A 26501-nucleotide genomic window follows, 5' to 3' on the forward strand; every position below is an offset into this window, starting at 1 on the left:
GACTGAGCCACCCAGGCGCCCCGGTTTTCTCCTTTTATATTTTACCTCCCATTTCTATGTGTTTGGAGCAAAGGGAGTAAGTCAAAACATACACTTAATGTGCCATTTTGACTGGAAAATTTACATAATCCCTTAGCATTGTATCTGAACAAAATTTACTGATTAAACTGTATAAATAAAATTATCAGGGAATGTTTAAACCCCTTATTTGTACCTAAATGACAAACTAATTACAAAATATTGTTTTCATAAATGCAAATTAAATCCTAACTCGAGGTTCAAAATATATACACCTAAAAACAATTAAACTGCAAAATAAGCCTACAAAACAGACAATGCAGAACAACTTCTTTCACCTCTGGAATCAAATTAGTCTTACTTGTGCAAGGAATTCACAGGACTCTCAAACTAATACTTATCAGCTTTAACCAAAAATAAACATTTCTATGAAACTTAACTTAAAAACATCAGTTAAATAGAAAAAAAAGACCACTATTTATTATGCTTAGTAAAAAAGAAAAATTTATACCTTTTCACTTGTTAAAAATTTTGCAAAATATACATGTTCTCCTCCTGTTTTTAATTCTTCCATCTTTTTCCTGGAGGCCTGAGTGTCATCTAATTTATAACTCTTAAAAACAGCTAGAACTTCTTCAGAATACTGCAAAGTAGAAATACCAATTAGTTTTATTTGGCATTGTTGCCCAATAATTTTTTTAGTGCCTTTCTATAACAAAATACCTAGAATTTACTCATAGTTAACCACGTATGCACACTGTAAAGCACATTAAACAAGAAAAAACTATGATGGCAAAATGGGATTAAAACTACTTGGTATGAAGAGTTCATGGTATTGTCAAAGTAGGAATAAACTCTCTACTCCTGAAAAAAGGTAATTTCTTATGCAGTTTGTGTAAGCGGCAAACAGAGAAAGTAATGCTTCGAAAGTACACAGAAATTTACCAGTGAAATTAGATGTTTAACCAGCTGTGGAAAATGCTCAAGCATTTCTTGTGCTAAACGCTGTGACCAAATAAAACAATGATGTCAAATCCTATCGGATTTGTTCCCCCAGTTGGGGAACAATTCTGGATGATTTCTCACTCATCACTTAATCTGAACACATACCGTGCCACTTTTAAGAGCTACCTATTTACCTTGGATTTTGACTACAACCAAAAAGGACAACTGATATTTAAGTAGCCAAGTAAAAGAAATATAGAGAATTCTTATAAAACAAGAACTACCCAGTTTTTTTTTTCCTGATAGTACATTAAACTTTATTTTTTTTTTTAAGATTTTATTTTTAAGTAATCTCTACACCCCAAGTGGGATTTGCACTTACAACCCTGAGATCAAGAGTAGCATGCTCTACTGACTGAGCCTGCCAAGGTGCCCATAAGCTTGTTAACCTTAAAAATAAAACTACCAGGGGCGCCTGGGTGGTACAGTCTTAAGCATCTGGCTCTTGGTTTCAGCTCAGGTCATGATCTCAAGGTCCTGATATCGAGTCCCACCTCAGGCTCTGTGCTCAGGGTGGAGTCTGCTTGAGATTCTTTCTTCCTCTCCCTCTGCCTCTCCTGCTTGTGTTCCCCCTCTCTTTAAAATAAATCTCTTAAAATAAAATTAAACCACCAGTTATTTCACCAGCAAAAAAAATGTGTTTATTTCGGAATAGCTAAGAATTGTAATCTGGGACAAGCAAGCTGCAGGTCCGGGAAAACAAAGACGACTGCTCTTTTATAGAGGAAAGGAGGAGTTAGGAGGGGCTGTTATAAACTAAAAGTCCATTGGAGTAAACTGGGAGTTCCAAGTATGGTGGCTTCTCATTGACTGAGCTGTGACTGCCTCTCATTGGCTGGGCTGTTGCTGGGAGAGGAAGAAATCTTCCTTTCTTCTGTTGGGATAGTAAAGTACTTTGACTGGCAAGGTCCATCTCTTCCAGCTGGCTCTGCAAATGACAACTAGTGCTGAATGTGAGAGTCTCCATGCTGGCTTCCTGATTCCATTTTATTTTATTTTATTTTTTAAAGATTTTATTTATTTATTTGACAGAGAGAGAGACCGCAAGAGGGGAACACAAGCAGGGAGAGTGGGAGAGGGAGAAGCAGGCTTCTCACTGAGCAGAGAGCCAGATGCAGGGCTCGATCCCAGGACCCTGGGATCATGACCTGAGCTGAAGGCAGCCGCTTAACAACTGAGCCACCCAGGCGCCCCACTCCTGATTCCATTTTAAATGAGGTTTCCTTCTATTAATTTTCATAGGCTATATGGCTCATATGGTCTCAGTTACACTACTCAAGTCTGCCATTACAGCACACAAACAGCTACAAGTATTAGCATGGCTGTGTGCCAATGTAACTGTCTACAAAAACAGGCAAAGTCTGGATTTGGCCCATGGCCATTAGTTTGCAACCCTTGTTCTAACAGGATACTTGAAATAATTTTGTGCAAAGACAAGACAATATATTCGACAAAAATTCATCAATTCATGTTGACAATACTATGTAGAAACAAACAAAAAACCCAAGGCTGTAATTATGAACTTTTAAATCCCTAAGTCATTTATAAACTACTCCACAAAATCAGTGGTTTAACATTATGAAATAGGCATAAAAATGTATGAGGTAAAATTATATAATAAAAAGCATGCTGGATAAGAGTCAAGTTTTGCCTCTGCCATTAACTGTAAAATATTGGGTTTTGGGTAGTCTATGATTGGCAACTCACCTTAAGAAAAGTTTTCCATGAAATCTTCTCATAGCATTGCACAGGGTTCCTGAAGTAATCCTGAAGTGACCAGAATTTTCGATACAGGTTGTAATCAATCGGAATGGAGCTAATAAAATAAATGTTATGTTAAAGAAATCACTTTCTTTTAGAAATATCTAAGTGCTCCTTTTCTTAAGTTATACACCCTTTAAGAAGCTGACGAAAGCTATAGCTCCTTTCCCCACAGAAGTGCATATTCATACTTATACAAACTTTTATAAACAATTTCAGGGGATTCATAGACCCTAACAAGACCCACTTTATCTAGAGTGATAGAACCCCTGAATTGTGGCCCAATACATGATTATTCAGAATTAAAGACTGTTTCTCAACCTCTCTTGCAGCTAGGTGTGGCCCCGTAGTTAAATTCTGGCTGGTTGGGAGTAGAAGTCATATGTGCAAATTTTGGGCCATATTTTACCATTTTCCTTTTTCCCTTTCTGCTGGCCAGAATGCAGATATGATGATGAGCCACATGGACTATAGAAAGAAAAAGCAAACACTAAGAGATGGTGGGACAAGAAGTTAGGAGGAACATAGGTCCCTAGACAATCTCCCAGCTCTGAACTGCCTGTCTCCAGACTTTTCCATAAAGAAGAAATCAACTTCCACATTGTTTAAGCTAATGTCACCTGGAACCTATGCTAAAAGCCACAGCGTGACACAAATATGTAAAATACATATCAACTCAGTATTATAAAAATAAGCCTTTTCTTTAGTGTCTTTATTACAGCACTACTAATTCAACTTGCAATTTCACTGTTACAAACCTGCAGTGTCAATACGTTCTTTTAATTTTTAAATTTACCAAAATTATATTACATTTTAATTTTAAAAGTTAAACATTTCAGACTTTTTTACCCAAAAGATTTTTGTTTTTAACAAAATCTTCTGTATCATTCAAAACAGCCATTATCAAAAATGCTTTAGGTATTGACTATTTCATATCTTCAAATATCCACAAAAATTTTCAACATCACCTCTGTAAAATTAATTTTATTTGTAAACACAATTGTGTACTACCTTCTATTCTTTCTAAATAAACCTTAATAAACTGAATCTATGGATTAGTTAGCATTTTTTTCTAAACATCATCCAAGGAAGACTGTAATTTCATGTGGGAAACAGGAAGGGGGTTTAACGATCACTATGATATTAAGAGTCTTACCTTCTCTATTCTGGTCAATAATAGGAAGTAAGTAATCTTCCACTCTTCATCTTTGAGATGGATATATTTAAAACTACTTTAATGACTAAGGAGTATTGGGGGCCATATCATAATGCATTTTAAAGGATTATAGTAAAGTAAAATGAGTATGATTTTTGTCATGTACTTTTTAAGTTTTTTTGAGGGGGGAGGGTAATGTTTAAAACTCTGAAAAATGCCTTACTTTATATAAAGGAAGGTTAGAGTAGAAAAGCAAAAAATAATCTGCTAGTGTAAAAATCAGTTTTCTACAAAAATGTTTGAAAAGGCATTAGTTAAGAATGACAAAGGGAAAAGTAGTTTAGTATAACATATGGAAGCACATTTGATGAACATTCTCACTGTATGACTCTAATTCACATATGGTTAAGATTACAAACTACAAGTGGTATCATAAAATACCTATTCAAAGAATTTTATTAAATTTATATTAATTGCCATATCAATTTTAAAAAACCACATACATCCAAACACATAGTAACAGATCACTTATCTTACATTCACACTTCTGACAACTGTTAACTGTTTGGAACAAAGCTGTGAACTTGACAATAACTGAAAAAGCCCTTGGTCTGCAAGGAAACAGCAGGCACAGAGTGCATGCATGCACTTTATTTTACAAAAGAGGCTTGAAATTATGCTTAGGTACTTACTCAGATTACAGTCGCTTTGAATTACGTATAAAGGTAAATAATTAAGCAAGCTAGCTAATTTTGATAAAAAAACGCTAACTTTGCTAGAGCAATTACTAGTATTTGAAACATGTGGATCTTGTTTCAAATCAATAATGAAGAATACTGACAACTTTTAAATGACCAAAATCCAGCTCCTGCGAAAAGTTTTATCAAGAACCAGCAGTATTTGAAAGAATCTAATGGGCATGTTAACTTTCACTCCTTCTACACTCTTTCCTAGTAACAACTCTGAAAACAGGAAAACAATGATCTGGACATCAACTGATATAAACTATTTTCTATAACTGAAGCGATTTCATTGATTTATAACAAGATTATAAGTCTGGGTTTTCTACAGATCAAGTTAAAAAAAAAAAAAAAGCCACACACACCAAAAAACCAAAGCCACAAAAGGAATATTTTCCAAAATGTGCAAGTAAATTGGAAAAAGAAAAAGCCACATATAAAATGATTTACACCCATGAAATAATACTGTAACTGATATATGTGTAGTTCCATACACTTAATAATGTTTTTGAAACAAAACTGCTTTTGAAGATTTTATATAGTTTTATATATATATAGTTATATGCACACACACACACAATATTACTCAGTTACCACATATAAGAATATAATAAACACCTCCTGAAATGCAGTACAAGGAAAGTTTGCCTGTTAAGAAATGGGACACTACCTCTAATCAGATAATGAGAATTACGTAACCATTATATGTTCCATTACTGTCTCAGTTGCCAGAAAACTCACATCTTAATTTAATGCTTGATACTAACAATAATCTAAGGTGTTAATTATCATCTCCTACTTGTAAAAGCTTCTGATCTCCTTTTATTTTTAGTTGGCCTAGTATTTATTTGAGGTGCTTCACAGAGGAAATTTTAAAGTAGTATTAATATAGGAAGAGGAAGTTAATAGGAAACTTTTATAGTTGAGGCACTAACATTTTAAAAAAATCCTCTCCTCTGGAAGTTCCAATCCATGCTGTGCCTCCATGGCTTTTCCTTCACGTCTAAACATCTTGAAAGAGCAGTCTACACTCAATGTCACCACTTCTTTACCCTCCTTTAATGTTCTGACCCACTGCAATTTGCCTTCTAACTTCACCTTTCCACAGATACATCTGGATTCTGTATTCATCCACACAAAGCAAATGTGATTACTTATTATATATGCAAACCATAACAAATTAAAATGAGAGTTACTGTCTAAAAATAGAATGTTTCATAACTATTTTAACCAAGATGTTCTGCAACTTGACATATTTTTTTAAATGCTGAATTAGTGATTTTATAGAACATTACATTGGAATTTTTTTTTTAATACAAACTTTTTTACTGGTGTAGTTGAGCCAAATCTGAAATGGGCTTCATACTGTAGATACATGGGTAATGTGCTCTTTGTAAATTACAGTGCCTAAGACAATCTGGTGATACAGCTGGTCACAAAGTAATTTCCCAATCTCTGTCTCCATTCAAAAAATAGTGAAGGGGATTAAAAGGTAAAACTTGCAGTTTTAAAATAAGTAAGTCACTCGAATGTAAAGTATAGCATAGGGAATATTGTCAAAAATACAATATTGTAATCGTATGATTGACAGACGGTAGCTAGACTTATCCTGGTAATCACTTCCGAATGTGTACAATGTTGAATCACTATGTTGTATACCTGAAACTAATGTAATATTGTATGTCAACTTCATTTCAACAAAAAAAAAGAGAAAATATAATGATTGTGACAGACTGAGAGACAGCTGAGTGCTGAATCCTGTTTAAGTGATTTTTCTGCAATTGGGACTAGCTTACGAACAATTAATGGGGCTGACATATCTATAAAGGCTTCAGCAAAGTCTGACTAGACAAAACTGCACTGGGCAGTTTGTCTTTGGGGGCTCTTTTTATATTTCAGGTGACCTGTTATGTTGGAGCCTACTACCTTGGTCCTTTATGCTGCTCAGGCCAGACACCAAAAGTATATTCTATCCATAATGTACATGAACAAATAGGTCTTAAAATAAAACCAAACCCAAAACACAGATCTATAGCTAGTAATAATAGCTACTGAATAAACACTGTTCTAGCGCTTTCCATATATCACTATATGTAACATCAACAACTATGGTAACAATAAGGATAACTACGTTGTACCTTAACAGACCATGTCCAAGCAGCATCTCATTTAATAATCTCAACAAGCAGGTAGGTGGCATTACTACATTTTAAAGACACTGAAACTGAGTTGCAGGGAAGTTAGGTAACTTGCTTAAGGTTACACGACTAGGACTGGAATTCAGCCTGGAGCCACACTACTCTCAATGCTTCTTTGGAGATATGTGTTTGATCTGAAATCTGGGATGCCAGGAATGTGTCTCCCTGTGCAGATACTAGAAACTCTTCTTCTTCTTCTTTTTTTAAGATTTTATTTATTTATTTGACAGAGAGAGACACAGTGAGAGAGGGAACACAAGCAGGGGGAGTGAGAGAGGGAGAAGCAGGCTTCCCGCTGAGCAGGGAGCCCGATGCAGGGCTTGATCCCAGGACTCTGGGATCATGACCTGAGCCGAAGGCAGATGCTCAACCCATCTGAGCCACCCAGGCACCCCTGGAAACTCTTCTTGATCCTCCAGAAATTCAACTGCAACGGATGATAACTTTTGTCACCTCAGACACCTGGAAGTGAAAATTTTCCTTCACAGCTCCCTTTTTCTCTTCCTCATTGCTTCTAATCAGCATTAGGAAGAAATTATTTGAAAAGAAAGCACAGAGTTAGCAGATGGAATAGGAAACAGGAGATGGGAGTGGGAAGGGGAGAAGACGGAAAGGCGGTTACTTATTCCTCCTACTTCATTAAAAACTCAGCTCCCATTATCCAGAGGCACTGGGTCCACAAAGTTAAATGCAAGGAAAAAGGGGAGGAGTGCCTAGGTTGCCTATGGTTGGCTTTCCAAATGTTAGGAATATGCATAAAGTAGGCCATGTAAATAATGAACTGTCTGCATGTAATTTAGAAACCAACTAACAGAGCCTATTAGTGATTTAGGATTTATAATTTTAAGTAATATACATAAAAGATACAAATAAAAGAAATCTCTAAGCATAATTTCCTTCCTTTGTGTATATGCTGATACTAGTACTTGATAAGTTATTAAGGTACCAGTTTTGTAAATCACGAACTCTAAACTTCTAAAACTCACCAAGTTGTTGGAGCTTCATCATCTCCCATTTCACCTTCTTCTACATCCATTCCTTCTTCTCTATCCTCAGTGTGCTAAATTTAAAAAAATGTACAGTCTGTCACAAAGCAGTTGTCAGGCAGAAGACATGCTGGAATAATATCATTCACACATAACTAGACAAACACTGTTAGAGAAATCTAGTTGCACTTCTGTCTAGACCTACAGTTAATCTTCAAGGCAATGGCAATTCTATGTGACAAGGATCTGAGACCTCAAGAGCAATATGACAAAGATATAAGATAGTCATGAAGATATAGTAGAAAGTTTTAAATCAGTATTTCTCCAAACATGTTCTGTAGATTCTCTATGGGAATAAAGGGTCTACAGCAAAATACATTTTAGAAATATATTACAATGACCTTTTAGAGAACCGAGAAGATCATTAGTATATTAAGAACTCTAAGAATTGCAGTAAATAACTCAAAGTATACTTAAGTAGTTTTGTCCCCAACTTTAATTTGACCATAGAAATTCTCCCCAACCCAGCAGAGAACTCTTATTATTGGGGAACACTTCAGGATTCGCTGAGTGTCTAGCTCTATAGTGAGAAATTCAAAATAACAAGTTTACATGAAATAGTCCAAGAAGTACCAAAAGATACGTATCGGTGAAAGACAAAATTTTTAAAAATCTTAAGTCAACATCATTTCCAAATTGATAATAATTACATTTAAAGGAACAAATTATATAAAATAATCTAATTTACAGTGAGATATTAGTTATATCTAATTGATAATTTTTAAAACTTCATAACTTGTTCCTAAATGAAGAACAAGTATTGAATGTCCAGAAATTTGCCAACTCTGTACTGTCTTCTGGATATACCATAAATAATCTTTAAAAATAAAGTTGATTATACCTGATGTTGTTTTAAAAAATCAGTGGGCAAATATGGATTATTTAACAAATGGTTCTGAGATAACTGGCTCACTATTTGGAAAAAATAAATTATAACTCAACCTATTCCATATACCAACATTCATGCTGGATTAAAGATTTAAAAGAAAAAATAAACCATAAAAGCATCAAAAGAAAACAAAAGGGCTTATATATTCTTCTGGAGTGGAAGCCTTTAGCATGACACAAGACCAGAAACAACTAAACAAAAGACCAACAAACATTAATATTATATCCAAATTTAAAAGTTCTATACAGCAAAGACACCATAAATAAAGTTATAAGAAAAGCTATAAACCGAGAAAAAAAAAATCAACAAGCAGGTAGGCAATGAATTAATAATATTCAATATGAGCTTCTACACATCAGTAAGAAAAAGACATTGCAAAAGTAAAATGGGCAAATGGCTTGAATAGGTAATTTTTTTCCTCAATGCTTCTAACTGGCACAGAAGAAAAATAAATTCCAATAAGCATATTGTAGGTCCCTCAACTTCACTAATAACCAAGGATGTAAGTCAAAACAAAGATTTACTTTTCAAGTATCTATCAATTAAGCAAAAATTTTTAAAAATTGGTAATTCCCAGGGTTGGCATGATGATGTGGGAAAATGGGCAGGCATTCTCCAAGTGCCACTGGTGATGATATAAATGAGTACAACCTTTTTGAAAAGTAACTGGTCAACAGCTATCAAAATCTGATATACACACCCATTTTGACACAATTTCATTTATTGGAATTTATCCTAAGGAAACACCTGCATAATTTAGCAATGATATATACAGTACTATTCATTGTAATGCTGTTAACCATTTTTCACTATTAGAAATTATCTAAATGCCCACTGACAGGATTATGATAAATATCCACTTAGAAAACTTAACATGAACCATTAAAACACTAAGATCTAAATGTACTGATACAGAAATGCATCCATTTTATACTGTTAAAAGAAGAAAGTGAATTTCAGAACAATATGTATTGTATGACCTCATTTTTGGAATAAAACTACACACACAGTAAGTCCTGTAAAGACAGATAGACCATGCTAAGAGTAGTTATCTTTGGGGCCTTAGATTATGGGGTAGTTGTACTTTCTATTTTAAATATTTCTATTTTGTGTGCATTTTCTACACAGAACACACATTATTTCTATAAGTTAGAAACAAAGGCTTTTAAATTTTTCGGTGACTTAGAAGACCCATTCACAGGAGTTATCTTAGTAATACACTTATAAATATGATTAGATATTTATAAGTTTTCGTTTATAAGGTTAGATTTCTTATCAGCCTCACCTTCTGACCCAGGGTGCTTTCCTGCTCATTGGTATTGAAAACAGTGACGTTTTCCAGATTAAATTGACTCTGCAAGTTAAGACCTATTAAATAGAAGAAGAAAAAAAAGATTTTCAAAGCAATTCCACCAAACAACTAAGCTTAAGACTATAACTTTGTTGTCATATAACCAAAATGTATAAAATGATAAATCCATAATTAAACAAAAGATCAAGTCAGAAATACCACACTTGATTTTCAAATCCTTTCTAAAAGTCATTCTTTAAGATGCCTTTAAAGTATCCAGAATTCTACATACATTATAACAAATATAGTTGTCCTTGTTATTAATGAACAGTCCAGAATAATTTCAGAGTGCAATACATAGTAATTTATAATTTCACTGAAGCACAAATAAAAATTGTATTTATCAATATTGTATATGTTGTATATACATATAATCAATACTGTGTATGTTGCATAACAACATATACAGTAAATATACTTTAGCTAATGAGAGCTTTCTCACTGTCAAAGAAAGAACTTATAAATGAGCAGGAATACTGGTGCTGGATTAAACTCAGAAGTATCAGTATGAAATCATGGTTCTTGTTGTTGGTCATTTAAAAACACATACATAGGCAGATACAGAAGTAAATAAAGATGTATATGCATACATGGGTTAGTATACATATACATATGTTTCCCAGCTCTGTCCACCAACAGAACCCAGAAGGAGTAATACTCCACTAGTAATTAGTAGATCTGGGGCCCAGATATTGGCTTCTAAATACCATTCTTAAATAAAAGGAATCAGGCTCTCTGGAGAAGTGGGTGATTCTAGGGGTGGGGTAGAGAAAACAAAAGATGACCCCAGACTCTCTTCTCATACCAGGAAAACATGAAAGAGCTCCCAATGGGCAAAACTAGAACAATTTGAGCGAGAAACTAAATAATTATACTATGGGACGATAACCCAGAGAATAAAATATCTACAAATTCACACTGAAACAGATGACTGAATTAGTAAGTAAATAAATGAGAGGAGACAACTTTTGCTTTTGAAGAATCCCAAGTAATACATATAGAAGGCATAAGAGAAATAGAAAACCACTACCAAGGCAATCTAAAAATTATTGCTATAGGCAAAATTCAGATGAATGCTAAAATTAGTGGGCGAAGGTCTAAGGAGAAAAAGAGTATTTGCAAAGCCTCAAAGTATTTCCCTTCAAATATTAATTACAAATGTAAAAATAGTAACTTAGCAACAGAAAAATATGGTGATCAAGGAGGATAACACCACCAATAAGACATATCAATATCATGTTGAAATGATGCACCAAGAAGGGCCCAGCACCTCTGTAGTCTTCCCCCAAACCCATACCTTCCATCTAATTATGAAAAAAATCAGACAAACAAACTGAAGGGCATTCTGCAAAATACCTGATCAGTACTCTTTAAAAGTGTCAAAGTCATGAAAAAAGCAAAGACTGAAACTGGGGAGAGTAAAGCAATGTAGCAACTAAATGCAATGTGGGATCCCTAAACAGAAAAAAGAAAAACATAAAACTGGTAAAAATCCAAATAAAGTCTATAGTTAACAGTGCTGTACCACCAATGTTGATTTCTTAGTTTTGGTAACTGCACCGTGATCATGTAAAAGGCTAACATTAGGTGAGGGCTATTCAGGTACTCTTGCTATTATCTTTGCAACTCTTCTTTAAGTCTAAAGACATTTCAGAACAAAAAGTTAAAGTGACAAAAACTATGCTAGATCAAGTCATTAAGCTAGTGAATGAATCTGGTTGCCCATTTAGCACTGACTACTTAAAATATGTTTGTCTACTCCCTATTTATTATTCAATATAGCACACACCATAATTACATCAAAAATTTCAGTCATACTTCACCACAAGCTAAATTACATGCTGAAATGGCTTTTTGAAGGTCTTGGGATATACCCTAGTGAATGTCAAGCGTCTACAAATATTTAAAAAAGATAGTATAAGAAAATATCCCAAAATGCCAACCTAGCTTACGTTAGGGTGGTAGGATTAATCATAAACAGCTTTTTTCCTTCATTTTCCGAATTTTCTGAAATAGGTTATATTATTTTTATAATTTAGAAATTAAATTTAAAAACATCATTTATAGAAGATATGTAACGTCTAAAGCTACCTTTAGCAACGTTATTAGTTTTTCAACCAGTCAATAAGAGAAGGAAAAAAATGGTTTCTCTATGTCTCGCCAATTTAGTAATGCTGTACATTGAAAAAGAGGTCTAAAATGTTCTTTAAAAAATGATGAGATCTACAAATAAAGGGGATTAAGAGTACACTTATCTTGATGAGCACTGGGTAACAGAATTCCTGAATCATTATATCATACACTTGAAACTAACAAAACACTATGTTAATTATACTTCAATTAAAAAAAAAATAGAAAGGAAAAAAAAGCTATAAATAACATACATTTGAAATTTTAGACAACATTCACAAATTCCCAGGGCAAAAAGTTATCAAAACTGTCTCAAGAAAAAATGAAAAGTGTGAATAGTTCCAAATCTGTTGCATAAATCAAATCCATAGCCACAAAACTTTATTGTGGCTGTTTCACTCGTAAATTCTACCAAACATTCAAGAAAGAAAGAATAACAATTACTCCAACTCTTCCAGAAAAGAAGAAAAATGTGAAAACTTTCAATTCATTTTATGAAAGTAGTTTATTTTATTTTAAAGATTTTATTTATTTATTTGACAGAGAGAGAGAGACACTGAGAGAGGGAACACAAGCAGGGGGATTGGAAGAGGGAGAAGCAATGTGGGGCTTGATCCCAGGACCCTGGGATCATGACCTGAGCCGAAGGCAGACGCTTAACGACGGAGCCACCCAGATGCCCCTTATGAAAGTAGTTTAATTTGCTATAAAAGTCTAACAAGATCATTATAGGGAAGGAAATTTACAGGCTACTCTCTTTCCTGAAATTCACATATCCTTAAAAAAAAATTAACATTCCAAATCCAGCTACATTTTATAAGAAGGCCATATCACAACCACATTTGGATTATACAATGTAAAAAAAAAAAAAGAAAAGAAAAGGATGAGAGTGGAAGCTGGAGATAACAAGGGAAAAAAAAAAAAGGCTGAGAATTGAAATCTTGTTCTTAAGTCTTCTACAACTTCCAGAAAAGAAACTACAAATTAGTAATTAGGAGGGGGCACACTTGTTTCACAAAACACAGTCTTCATTTATCACAGATTTAAATGGCAACTAGGTGTCTCGCATTGTTCTAGGCACAGAGAACAAAGAAGTAAACAACACGAACACACTGAAAATGCCAGATGGTGTTAAATGCTAAGAAGAGATTTGAAATCAGATGGTGATAATGGTGACTGTGGTAGCAGGTTTAGATTAGATGCTGAAAGAGAGGCTCCCTAAGGAAGTAAAATTGAGACTAACAGCAAAAGTCAGTAGTATGACAAAAAAAGAACAAAAAGGTTTACAGAGGGAAGAGTTAGTGCCAACACCCTAAGGTTCCACTGACCCTGGTATTTTGAAGGCATCAAGGTAAGATGCCAATTCAATGGGGAAAGAATAGTTTTTTCAACAAATGATGCAGGGACAACTGGGTATTAACACACAAAAGAATGAAACTGGACTCCCACCTCACACCATACACAAAAATTAACTCAAAATGGACCACAGAGCTAAATCTCTTATAAGAAAACACAAGAATAAATCTTTGTGACCTTAGATTAGGCAATGATATATACAGGGTATCAACCATGTTCACAGTGCTGTTCTAGGCAATGAAGTAAAAAAATGTTTTTTTGTTTTTTTTTTTTTAAAACAGTAAAGAGCTGACAAGAAAGTAAGGGATATGTGGCAAACATGCAGAAGGCAAGTAAGATAAGCAATGCATCAATACTTAAAGCCACTTCTGTCTTGAGTACATCTGCCAAACAGAAGAATCAGTTGTAAAATTGAGCTAGCCTTTTCGTAGCTTCCTGAAGCTAGAATTATAAAATAAATCTGGGCCCCCAAAAGGTGGGGAATCTAATAAATCCCACCCCAACCATCTTCAAGGCTGAGAACCTATAGGGCTATAACCCTCAGATTAAAATAAACCAAATTATAGTTCAGCGCCAAGTCTTCTCAATGTTCGAAGGAATAACAGGCCTTAAACTGGGCTGAATTAAGGTAACCCCGGACTGGTGATAGCCACCTTCTATAGGTGCCTGGCAGGAGCAATGAAAACTCTATCTGGAGAAAAGTATCTATCCTAGGCCTCAAAACTAATCCCTCAATATTTTCTCAAATATAACACCCAAAACTAGCCAGATACACAAACAGATAAGACATCCTGAGGAACAGTAGAAACAAACCCACAAAGACTTAAGGTACTGGAATGATCAGATCCATAACAATGCTTATCCTGGTTAAAAAACTAAAGCACAAGTTTGAAAACATGAGCAGGGAATAAGAAACTAGAAAGTGACATAGCACACTTAAAAAAGACCTTCAACAAGTGAAAAATAAAATACAATAATAACAATAAAAACTAAAATTAAAAACTCATTTAGCAGCTGATCATTCATAGCTTAAGAAAGATAGTGAACTGGAAAACTATTCTGAAGAAATTATTCAGAATGCGACAGCTAGAGATAAATAGATGAAAACACAGAAAGAATAAGAGACAGAGGACACAGGGACAAGGTATCATAATGTTTACCAGAGTTCCAGAAAGAAAAGAAAGAGGTATACACAATATTTGATGAAATAATGGCTAAAATTTTTACAAACTGGATGAAAGACACTAATCCACAGATTTAAGATTCCCACAAATCTCAAACACGATAAAGAAATCCACAGTAAGATACATCATAGTACAACTGGAAAAAAAAAAACAACCAAAAACCTAAAACAGAGAAAAAAATCTTAAGACCAAAGAGAGAAAAAAAAATCTAGATTATCTTCAAAGAAGTTAGACTGATATTTGTGTTGTCTAGAGAACAATGGAAGACAGAAGGCAGAGTAATGATTATCTCACACATGATGAAATCCTCTATCTAGTGCCAACCTAGAATCTTTTACCTATTGAAATCATTCTTCAAGAATAAAGATTTTCAGACAAAACATAGACCTGCACTAAAGAAAAGTCTAAAGGGGAAATTTTTCACAACTAGAAGGTCAGAAATACAAGCAGTAAATAACTTAGAAATCTAAATTAATCTTGATCACATTAAGTAGGAAAGAAAAAACCCCACAGATCTAGTACGACAAAAAAGAAAACACACAGAAACCACAGCCATCATATACTATGGGTCTCACTACATGCAGGCACTGTTGTAAGCTATTCATGTATTTTAATTCATTTAATCCTCACAACAACATATGAAGTAGGTGGTATATTAGCCTGATATTAAGGAAAGAAGACTGAAGGAAAGAGGAATTAAAATCTGGCATATGTGAACAGAATGTGGAGGGCTCTGGAGAACTGGTTATATTCCATTTCTGAAGTTCGACAGTGGTTACACAAGGATTTAATTCGGAATTATAGTCTACATTTATTTTATGCACTTTTCTATATGAATGTTATATTTCACAATAAAAAATGGTAAAAGCAATGAAAGGAAATAAATGTACCTAAACAGTAGTGACTGTGAAGGAGAAAATGGAAGCAGAAAAATTGGCCTACATTATAAAATGAAATACAGGCATGATAGTTCATATCTACATATGTGTGATTCAACTACACATTTTTATTATTAATAAGCTTGGAACTTAAAGAACCAACTGTCAAATTACTATGTTGTACATCTGAAACTAATATATGTCAACTATACTTCCAAAAAAAAAATCAATGACTTTAAGGGTTACCTGTATTATACATTAGCAACAGTATAACTATTAACCAATAAAAGAAAATAAAGCGACAATTTTCTATGCTTTCAACTTTATAGAACTCAATAATAATGATGATGATAATTCTTGGTAACACTTCTAGAGCATTTACTCGATGTCCGGCACATTAAGTGCTTTACATATACTAACACATTTAATCCTTATAACCCTATGAGGTAGATAATATTACCTCCAGTTTATAGAATGGGAAAACTGAGACACAGAGAAGTTAAATAACTTGCCCAAGGCCATAGAGCCATTTTTCTTGTTATCATCAGAGCAACTTCTAATCCATTAAAAACTGAAAAATATTTTCCTTCAAAGCATTTATTTAATGTATAAAAACTTACCTGATTTCTCAGATAAAGGGAAAAGCCTGGCCAAAAAGAGTTGAATTCGTCCACAGAAGACTGTATTCTGGGATTTTGATAATCTTCTCAAGAGATCTAACAATATATGGAAATGAAGGTTATAGGAAATCATTCTACGTTTATTACAACTATACCCAAATTTGTTAATCAGTCTGTCAAGAGTATTTCCCTAAAGCAGTTCTCAAAATTGGAGTAGAAACTATTATTCCAAAAAAGCATCAAAAAAATTAGGAATAAAACCAATTTAGCATGAGCAAGAAAAACTTCACTGAATTTTTTTTTGGTTTTATGTTTATACCCAGAACAGGAAGTTTAATTTAAAGTGAATGATCAGTTTTAATAAATGAGTATGTTATTTAAAAATGAAGATACTAATCTATTTTTAAAATTTTATCACTTGTGTTTAACTCAACCACCTGTTTTACTAGCCACATTTGTTTTAAAAAAAAATCATTTACAATTGAATTACTTACCATTGCACATACGTAGTAAATAATTTTTCCCAGCAGAATAGAATGTGTTCTGAAATTAAGACAGAAATTATCACTAGTGTTCAGAAGTTGTTGCATTCTTCAATAAGTCACAGCAAGTAAGACATTAAAGAACACTGACATGCACTGAGTCTACTATGCCACTTTTCACTATTTCCCCCACAAATAGCATTTTCAATTAAGTATATGTTCACATATATAACAAAACATGATACTAAGTAACTGTTTTAAACATGTGAAAGTGTGCATTTTCAAATTAGTTGTTACTACTCAAATTCTGCACTTCAACTTTTTCTACACCATGACTCTTACTTGGTCCCCTCAAGATAGCAGTATAATTCCCTCAGAAGGACAAACTTTTTGGCAGTCAGCAGTACTAAAATATAAGCAAAAAAAAAAAAAAAAAACTATCTTCTGAACTCTGGATCGACAGAAACATAATGTTAGCAGAAAAAGAAACTAAGGCACTTACTGATTTCCAAGTAGCAACATTTTTTTCCACAAAAGTGAATATTGTGTCACATTGATCCAAAGGAAGACAATCCAAAACATCTCCCAATAATACAAAAGGTGTAGATGCGGTACAAATACCTTCAAGTGGAGCACAAGCCAATTTAAAAGTTTAAAAAAAAACTGTACAGTAAAATAGCCCATGCAAAATAATTCTGAAGAATATCTTAACAATATACTTAGTCACTCCTAACAAATTTTTAAGAGACAAGAAATGGAAGCAACCTAAAAGTCCCCAAATGGGACATACTTAAGTAATTTTTGGTATGTGCACTCAATAATAATGATGATGATAATTCTTGATAACACTTCTAGAGCATTTACTATATGTCAGGCACACTAAGTGCTTTACGTATACTAACACATTTAATCCTTATAACCCTATGAGGTAGATAATATTACCTCCAGTTTATAGAATGGGAAAACTGAGACACAGAGAAGTTAAATAACTTGCCCAAGGCCATAGAGCCAGTAAGTGGTAGAGCTGGGATACGAACCCAGGCAGTCTGGCTCCACAGTCTGTTTTCTTCACCACTAAGCTATTCAAAAGAATATAATGCAGCCAATTAAAAACGATGGTTATGACGACTATAATAACTTGGAAAATGCTTATGATATAATGTTAGGTGAAAAAGGCAGGATTCAAAACTGTACGTTATTACGGTTACAACAATAAAAGTTTTTAAAAAGACTAGAGAAACAAAAAACATATACCAAAATGAATGGTAGTTTTTTAAAGTAGAGGAATTAATGAGTAGTATTCTCCCTTTTGCTCATTTCCAAATGTTTCATAATGTTGCTAAATATCTTTGTGATTTACCTTCAAAAAAGATAAAAAAGTTTTATACTAATTTCAACTATTAAACATTTAAAATAAAAGCATCGTTTCAGGGGAGAGAATGGTATAGTAAAAAGTCGTTTATTTCAAAATTCAATGTTACTTAACTAAAGCAATAAATTAAAACATTTTTTAAAGAAAAGGTCATTTGGACTAGCTAAACATACATTCATCTCCCTGCTCATTCTTCCTTCTATTTTAAGGTAACAGTAACACTTGGTTAAGTGTTTAAGAAAAGTAGCCTTTTAAGCCTTGCACGCAAAGAAAGTATCTAGGGAGCACTGTAAGCCCCAAACACTGCAGTTAATATAGTATGTTCAAAAAAAGAATATATTCAGCTCTACTCTGCACTGGTATGATCACATCTGGAATGTGATATGAGGGAAATTGCCAAGAACCAGTGGGTGGCATAAGGAAGCAGATTTTAACTCCATACAAGGGAAAGCTGACAAGACTATCTAATAGAAATCAAAACAGTAAGCCCCATCCAATCGGCATAGATGCTGGATGACCACCTGCCAGGAACATTACAGAGGCGGGACAGGATAACCAGAGATGAGACCAGGCTAGACAACTGCTGAAGTCCCTCACCACTTAAGGTCCTGAGATACTATATGCCCTGTACACCTAAAAGATTTGCGAGGCATACTCCCTGCCTGTAGTTGCAACATAGTTTGATATAAGTTAACTCACAATTATAGAAATTAAGAATTACCTAGATTCCACTCCCAAAGATTCTGATTCAGTAAAACTAAGCTAAGGTTTTGCAATCTCATTTAAAAACAGAGATTCACTGGTAATTCTGATGAACTGGACTATACTGTGATCTCCCAGCATTTTTCACAACCTGTGCCCCAGCCTCTGAATGCCGTCTTTGCTTCACCTTAACCTTGTCCACAGATACTCTCTCTTCAGTTCCCAAGCACCTTGCTATGTTGATACTTCTATGGTTTTGTATACAATGCCTTTTTCTACCTACCTAGTCTTTCTCCTATCATGTGGCAAATTCCTGCTCCATCTTTCAAAGCACACAGTAAATATCAGTGCATCTAAAAAACTCCTGATGCCTTTGAACAGGCCACCCCATCTATGCTTCTGAAGCACAGTATAAATAAATTATAGCATTTACCATAGCTTGTTTATTTTTATGTAGACTACGAGCTTTCTAAGGGCAGGCATTTTTGTACTTTTTAACCGGTAAAGTGTCTGACACTAAACAGAAGCTCAATAAATATCTGCTGAGTTGAATTTAACAAAACATATTTATGGATAATTTGAAAACATGTCACATAAAGAATACAATAATAATCTCTCTCCAGAAGGACAGGACTTTTCCCCATCCAATTAAAATAAAAAAGCATCTAAGCTTTTATCGTAAGTCCTTATCTTTCTCAAATAAAGTAAAAGTTCTAAAAATAGACTTTGTACAACTTCAAGAGTTAAAAATATTACCAGTCTACAAGAGTAATACATCAAGGTAATCAATGAACTAAGCAGACTGCTGTTTGACAGAAATTGGGCAAGGAACACTCTGCTGCAGAACTCATTCAAGTATGCTGAATGAATGAACATCTTGTATAAAAGTTTAAATGTGAAGTTAGAATTTATGAATTATGCTTAAGTTCACAGAATAGCTTGCTGCTAAACTAGCAGACCACTTTTACCTTGAATGTTCTAGTTTCTGTAGGAATAGGTATCAAAATAAATATGTAAGTAATGCTTTGCAGATTAAAAGGCACTTTTCACATAAATTACCTGAATTAATGAGTATTTCAACTAAATTTGTTAAAGAGTACTGATGAACTAGTTTTTCACTGTTTCTTTATGCAAATATTTAATGAGCTCCTACTATGTGTTAGGCACTGTGTACTTCCTATATGCCTTTTTTAGTCTTGAAACTAGCCCCCACTGCCACTGCCCCCATTTTAACAGTCCCCTACCTGTTTTCCTGCCAGCAGTCTCTCTCAGTCCAACTCCTCTTTCATAGCTCCCTGTTAGCATGGTATACAAAGCCCTTTACAAATGACCCTAAGCTACCTCTCCTACTTCCTTCCTCACCATTGTCATCATCCTCTCACCCCTCTGCTCCATGCAACTCTTTAGCCAGGCTGAACTTGCCTTTACATAGCTATGTATTCCTTTCTCTTTCTGCCTGACAAATCCATCATCCCTCACATCCCAGCTCCTGTTACAGCTTCCCTTCTAAGACCTTCCTGATTCCTTCAGAGTTGAGAGAGTCACTTCAACTACACTTCATTCCCACTTCACAGTAATTATACCACAGTAAAAAATGTACACATCTGTTTCCTCCATTAGCCACTAGGCTCCTTATGGGCAGGGATATGTTTTCTTTACCACCGAATCTTTTAGTCCTACCTCAGTACCAGGCACATAGTAGATGCTCAATAAATATTTACTGAATGAATGAAACAACTGGAGAACAAACAAAGTGCCAAAATGTGTGCTGCATACTAGAGACGAGGAGTGTGAGCTAATTTCATGGGGACAACTTCTTGGCAAAGGTGGTAGGCAGAATTTGAAAAATGAACAAAATCAAATAGATGGAGAGGTACAGAGAGAATAACTTTTAAATAAAGCATGTCATGTCCATGATTACTTTAGAAAAACAACACTGTACTTACCTTCAGTTACGCCCCCAATAGCAAGAGAAATAATAGCTAAAACGTTTTCACATGATGAGTGATTTATCTACCAACAGAGGAGAAAACAATTTAATTTAGGGGCCAGAGTCCAGACTAGTTTGCTAACAATAAAAACATGTCCTCTGACATTAAAGTATCAGAAATCTAAGATAAACGTATTTCTTATAGAAAATAAAATTACTTTTTAAGATGAAAATACAAAAAATGAACAATATTAATAGAATCATTAATTGTTAAAATAGATCAAGTAAATAAGGGGGTGATTCACTTAAAATCCAATGGTCTTAGGAAGATGGTTACATTAGCATGATTATGGCTACAAGCTAATCAAGTACAGAAGCACTGGGGCCATAACTGAAATCAATGGCACAGGGCAAAGGGAGGGCCAGGGGAATTAATTGTACTGGTGCATCAAAGTGTCTGAGGGTTTTAATAGAGGAGGTAGTGCTTAGATTCCATAACATTATAGAAACTAGCATTTTTTGAGTGTTCATTATGTGTTGTTTTATACAACCTTGAAAGAATGTTATATTCCCTCTTACGAAGGAAACTGAGGCTCAGAAAAGCAAAGTAACTTGCCGAAGAAGAGGAAAAAAATGAGTTTTGATAGAGAATTGTTCAAAAGAAAGGACACTGTATTATGGCCATTAAAAAAGGATCTAGCTTCTTGGGACACAACCTTCACTTGACCAAGAATAAACTGCTGAAAGTTTTTCCTTCCTTTGGGTGCCCCACTAATGGTAAATAAATTCAGAGTTTTCACGTTTAGGTTAAATTTTTCTACTGAAGTTGGATAGGCTTTGGTTATTTTTGTATACTAACTGATGAGGTTGCCACAGGAAAATGAGGGCATGGAATCCAGTTCCCATGCTGAACATTCTTGGCTAGACCTTTCATGCTACCAAAGGTGGGTCACTGTTTATAGAGCAATGTGAGAGGGCCCACCTTCAAATTCTAGTTCTGGCTCAGGAAAATCTCATATCAACTTTTCTTATATTCACTTGGGGAGAGAGCTCATTCGTTAAACCAAACCCTTAAATTGCACTTGGGCTGTCAAAATCCTTAACTATTACATAACTCCTATACTATGATCAAGTCAGCTTTCACAAAGTAGCAAGCTCACTATAGAAAAAATAATCTTGTTTAACTATCCATTCTGAGAATAAAAGCAATTTAAAAAATAACATTGATTAATTTAGCAGCAAAATTTTAACAATAAAGAAAAACATACTTACAATTTCTTCTTCTAGAACACCTCTGAAAGCTTGATCAAGGGTACATTTTTTTTCATTTTCACTATTAAAAACAAAAGACACCTGCATTTTTTAAACAGCTCAAGGTAAGTATAAAGATCTCGGCAAGTGTATTTCATGGATATCAATGCCTTACCTGCCAGGTAATTGGCTGAAGGTACTCAACAATGGCTTGATATTTTTGTTGTTCAGGGCCTCTCTGGTAGACTTCTAGAAAAATAAAAATAGCATGTATGTGGAAAGACATCACTCATCAATATTATGTCCAACTGGAAATGCTTATACTTGGAAAAAATTACCTATCAGTCATTACATCAGTAATTCTTATTCAAATGCCATGAAATGATACAGACCCTAATCACTTTAAACTTGACAAGAGCTTGCCAACTAGACTTTCTCATTCCAGGCTTTCCCTCCTACCATTTCTTTAAATATCACATTCATGAGAGTATTCTGCCTTTTTTTTTTTTTTTTTTAAATCTCCAAATGGCTCCTTATTTACAGGCTTTGGTTTTAAAATTTCATAGCCCCTTCTCAAGGTCCTTAATGTTATCTCCCTCAGTCTATCCAACCTTATTTCCCACAACCGCCTAACATAGTCTCCACTAAGGTCTAGCTATTTTTTTCATTATTTTCTATCAAGCTCACTCTAGTGTATTTACTCACCGTTCTTCCCACTGGCTCATGCAAATTCTATCCATTCTTTAAGACCCATCTCAAGCCCCACATTCTCTAGTTTGCTCAGCCCAGTCCCTGACACATAGTCAATACTGAATACTTGTTAATTGTCTTAGTCATAATTCAAAGCCAAAACAATAAAAAGGGATTTTGGCTCAGTAGGTAGAGCATGTGATGCTTGATGTTGGGATTGTAAGTTTAAGCCCACTTTGGATGTAGAGATTATTTAAAAATAAAACCTTAAAAAAATATGAAAGACAAAAATATTGCAAAGTCATTCATTCTGTGGAAATTCACATACACTTGGAAAGTTATCTCATTACCCCCAGGAGTTTGATTTACACTGGAAATGTCCACTCCTGACTCTGCCAAGAGTAGACAGTATACTCTTGGGCATATCTCTTTATCTCTTTGTGCTTCAATTTCCTCTTAAATAAGGGGGCTGTTGTAGATGCTTATTACTAACAGCAACAGTGGCATCACCTGGGAACTTGTTAGAAATGCAGACTTTCAGGCTCCATTCCAGACCTACTGAACCAGAATCTCCAAATGATTCCACTGCACACTGAACCTTAAGAAGCACTGCACCAGATGATCTCAAATTAAATGGTCCCATCCGGGACTAATATGATATTGGATATTTCTAACAGGTACTCTTAGCAGAATTTCAGAGCACCAGGGATTACAGAAAGAAAACGACTCTAAAGACATAAACAACATAAAACCTGATTAACAAACAAACCCTCATTGTATGGGATAAAAAACGTGCACACAAGAAAACTTTTTATTCTGGCGTTACTAGAAGTAGGTAAGCACAGTTAAATATCTGAGCAGTTGAATCATGACTTGAAATACTGGCGCAAATGCTAAAAACAAATATAGGCAAACAACTTAAAACTGGGTTCTTCATGCTCTGATGGGCAACATAAAAAGAATACTGGGTCTGAAGTCAGAAACACCAGCGAAGTACATCATCTTACTTCTGGGGGGGGGGGTGTGGTCTCAAGTTCTATCTCATCTACCAGTGTTAACAGAACTTTGCCTACTTCACTGTGCTATTCTAAGAGTTAAGTAAGGTAACATGAAAACGCTCTCTAAGGCGTTTCCCAAATGCTCAAACTACTCTTCCTCATTGTGTATGAATAAAATGACATCCGACAACAATTCCCAGGCTGATCTCTGTTTGCCTTTTCCTACTTATTATCTCCTTGTTAATCTCTTAGGAGTGAGACACCAAGGGTTAAAGGGTGGTGAATAAGCGGCCGGAACTATCACCTGGCAGCTAAGGAGGCGGAGCGGGCGCCAGTTCTCTGGGCTAAAACCACTCGCGCCCTCACCCTTAAGCAATTTTGGAGACACCTGTCTGGCAAGCGAGCACTGCAGAAGAGCTCGACCGCACCGGAGGTTGTCTGCGGATGAGTCCTCCACGCGGGCCACAAAAGCGCCCAGAACGCCGGGTTCAGAGACCTGCGGGCAGAAGGACGGCGGCGGACAGCAAAGGACCCACGGAAGAGGCAAGTAATGCGTCTTTCCCACCTCCCAGACCCCGACGGGGCCGGGAACCGACATCGCGGCGTACACACCTCAGTTCCCACTTTACCACAGGGCAAAATTCGAGTATTTTCAGGGAGAGGAGGAAAAAGATCGAGCCGGGTTAGGGTCCCACCCTCCCACCGTCCACTCACCGTAAACCGCGTCCGCGCTTCGGGCAAACTGAAGAGCGGCGGCATCGGAGACATCTTCTCGGCGGCGCGTGCCCGCCACCACGCTGCGGCGCCCGCCGATGACGTCAAGCGGGAGCAACGAGATTGCCGTCTCCGTGCGCGGCTAGAGCGGCCTGTGAGTCAAGACGTGGGCCCGCTGGCCGCTGGGAGCTACTGTGGTGAGAGTTCAGCCCGGCGTTGGAAGGCTGACTCAGCCACACCACGCTCAGTCCGGATTCGTGGAGAACCGTAGGGGTGACAGCTTATGGGCGTCCTCGCCCTGTAAGCTCGGTGCTGCCTGGCGGGGAATAGGCGTGATTTTCCTGCTTTGGGGAAGCCGGGTGAATGACGGCTAGTAAGGCTTACTGAGTCGCGCGGGAAGGTAACCTGCCTGGAAATCCAGGGCAGGTGGGTTACCTGTAAGTGCCCCACGCTGGGGAAGTGTTGGCAGTGCCCGTGACTTCAGTCATTCTCCCCGAGGGAGTGGTCTTAGCTACCGCCTTGCTGAGTAGTTCATGGACCCTGTAGTTCACTGGGCTCTGTAGCTTAAGCAGTTCTCTCTTCTGTGAAATAGAAATAATGCCGGTTTCACAGGACAGCCGAAAAGCGCGAATGAAATAAAGCAAATGTAGCTTCTCTGGGAATATGAGTATCATTATCAATATCTTAGTATCCGTTAACTTTGCTGCACATAGAAGCCTCTGCTGAAAGAAAGACCGAAGAGGAATGCAGTACTCGGCGCTCGTTTGAAAATGGGTGGCACTGCGTCCAGGGTAGAGGCACCCGTTGCAAAATCCTCTTCTTAGCAACTTCCTCCCTTGTCTCCTGACTGGAGAGGCTTGACCAACGAAAAGCCAAGAGGCAGTAACTTTCTCAGTTGGAATTATGCTGCGGAGAAAGCAGCACTGACCTAAACGCTCTTATTCCCTTCCATGTGTACCTTCTCTCTTCGTTGACATCTAACGAGAATACAGGAAGTTTAAACAAAAGATAACTTTGCCTAGTCTTGCCCTTAAGTGGGAATTGTGAACAATGGTGGCTACTTGAAGCATTACAGTCTTCTTTAGAATTAACAGAATCATTCAAGTTTGTAGGACTTAAACTCCAAATTGGCTGAAAAACCTGGTATTAATTGATTTAACAGGTAGCTGATGTAATAGGATCATTATTATATTACAGATGATTATTAACTATCTGGAGCACAACTAAGACCTGAGAGGTAAATAAATTTCTCTTTTTTACAAGAATCCAAACATAAGAAGAGCTGGAGTTTCTTGACTCATTCACTAAATCCCAGTGACTTAGAATTTTGTTTATTCAGCAAACATCTCTTAGGCACTTTGTACACAGTGGACAATATTTGGTGAATGAGTAATAAATATTTGAACAAATGATTGAATGAACAGAATAATATAGCTTAATTCTTTTTTGAGGAACTCTAGTTGACCTAAAAGAAATAACTATGGTATACAATTTCTATCATGAGTAATTTAGATAATAGCTGCTATAAGTGATCAAAAGAGAATCAATACCATATGTGGTGGTCAAGGAACCTTTGTGGAGAAGACAGACTATAAGCTGGACCTTGAAGGATTCCAATAGACGTAGGTAGGAGTAGCAAAGAGTGAATAGGAGAAACCTTCCCAATGGAAGGAATGGTATGAGCAAAAGTGTGGAAGGGAGAAGGCACAATGAAAAATAGCCATTTATTTTGACTATAACATTGGGTTCTGCACAGCAATAGGGCTGAAGAGTCAAGCTGGAACTAGATTGTATTAATGTTTGAAACCAAAGAATTTTAAGGGTTTAAAAATGGCTTTTATAGGGGGCACCTGGGTGGCTCAGTCAGTTCAGCGTTTGCCTTTGATCCCAGGGTCCTGGAATTGAGCCCTACATCGGGCTCCCTGCTCTGCGGAAAGCCTACTTCTTCCTCTCCCTCTGCTGCTCCCCCTGCTTGTGCTCTCTCTCTCTGTCAAATAAATAAATAAAATCTTTTTTAAAAATGGCTTTTT

General features: G+C 35.8%; 1 protein-coding gene across 2 annotated transcripts in view; it reads right to left on the reverse strand.

Annotated features, from left to right (window-relative positions):
* The window catches only part of THOC1 (THO complex subunit 1), a 54746-nt gene extending 30117 nt beyond the window's left edge, over nt 1–24629 (reverse strand). The window contains exons 1-11 of one of the 2 annotated variants that reach the window (XM_081801542.1): nt 24472–24624; nt 22245–22318; nt 22091–22151; nt 20835–20901; nt 17317–17435; nt 16827–16875; nt 16333–16428; nt 10099–10181; nt 7865–7938; nt 2731–2839; nt 530–661 (exon numbers count right to left, since the gene is read on the reverse strand). In XM_081801542.1, coding sequence (XP_081657668.1) covers nt 530–661; nt 2731–2839; nt 7865–7938; nt 10099–10181; nt 16333–16428; nt 16827–16875; nt 17317–17435; nt 20835–20901; nt 22091–22151; nt 22245–22318; nt 24472–24525 — 918 coding nt within the window. In that variant the 5' untranslated portion in view covers nt 24526–24624. Of the gene's footprint in view, nt 1–529; nt 662–2730; nt 2840–7864; nt 7939–10098; nt 10182–16332; nt 16429–16826; nt 16876–17316; nt 17436–20834; nt 20902–22090; nt 22152–22244; nt 22319–24471 lie in introns of both variants that reach the window. The other variant, XM_081801541.1, reaches the window with a different exon arrangement.
* Between the last annotated feature and the right edge of the window lie 1872 nt (nt 24630–26501).

Source organism: Leptonychotes weddellii, chromosome 13 (assembly GCF_054177405.1).
Source record: "Leptonychotes weddellii isolate Sample4059 chromosome 13, ASM5417740v2, whole genome shotgun sequence".
In the NCBI taxonomy this organism is placed as follows: domain Eukaryota; kingdom Metazoa; phylum Chordata; class Mammalia; order Carnivora; family Phocidae; genus Leptonychotes; species Leptonychotes weddellii.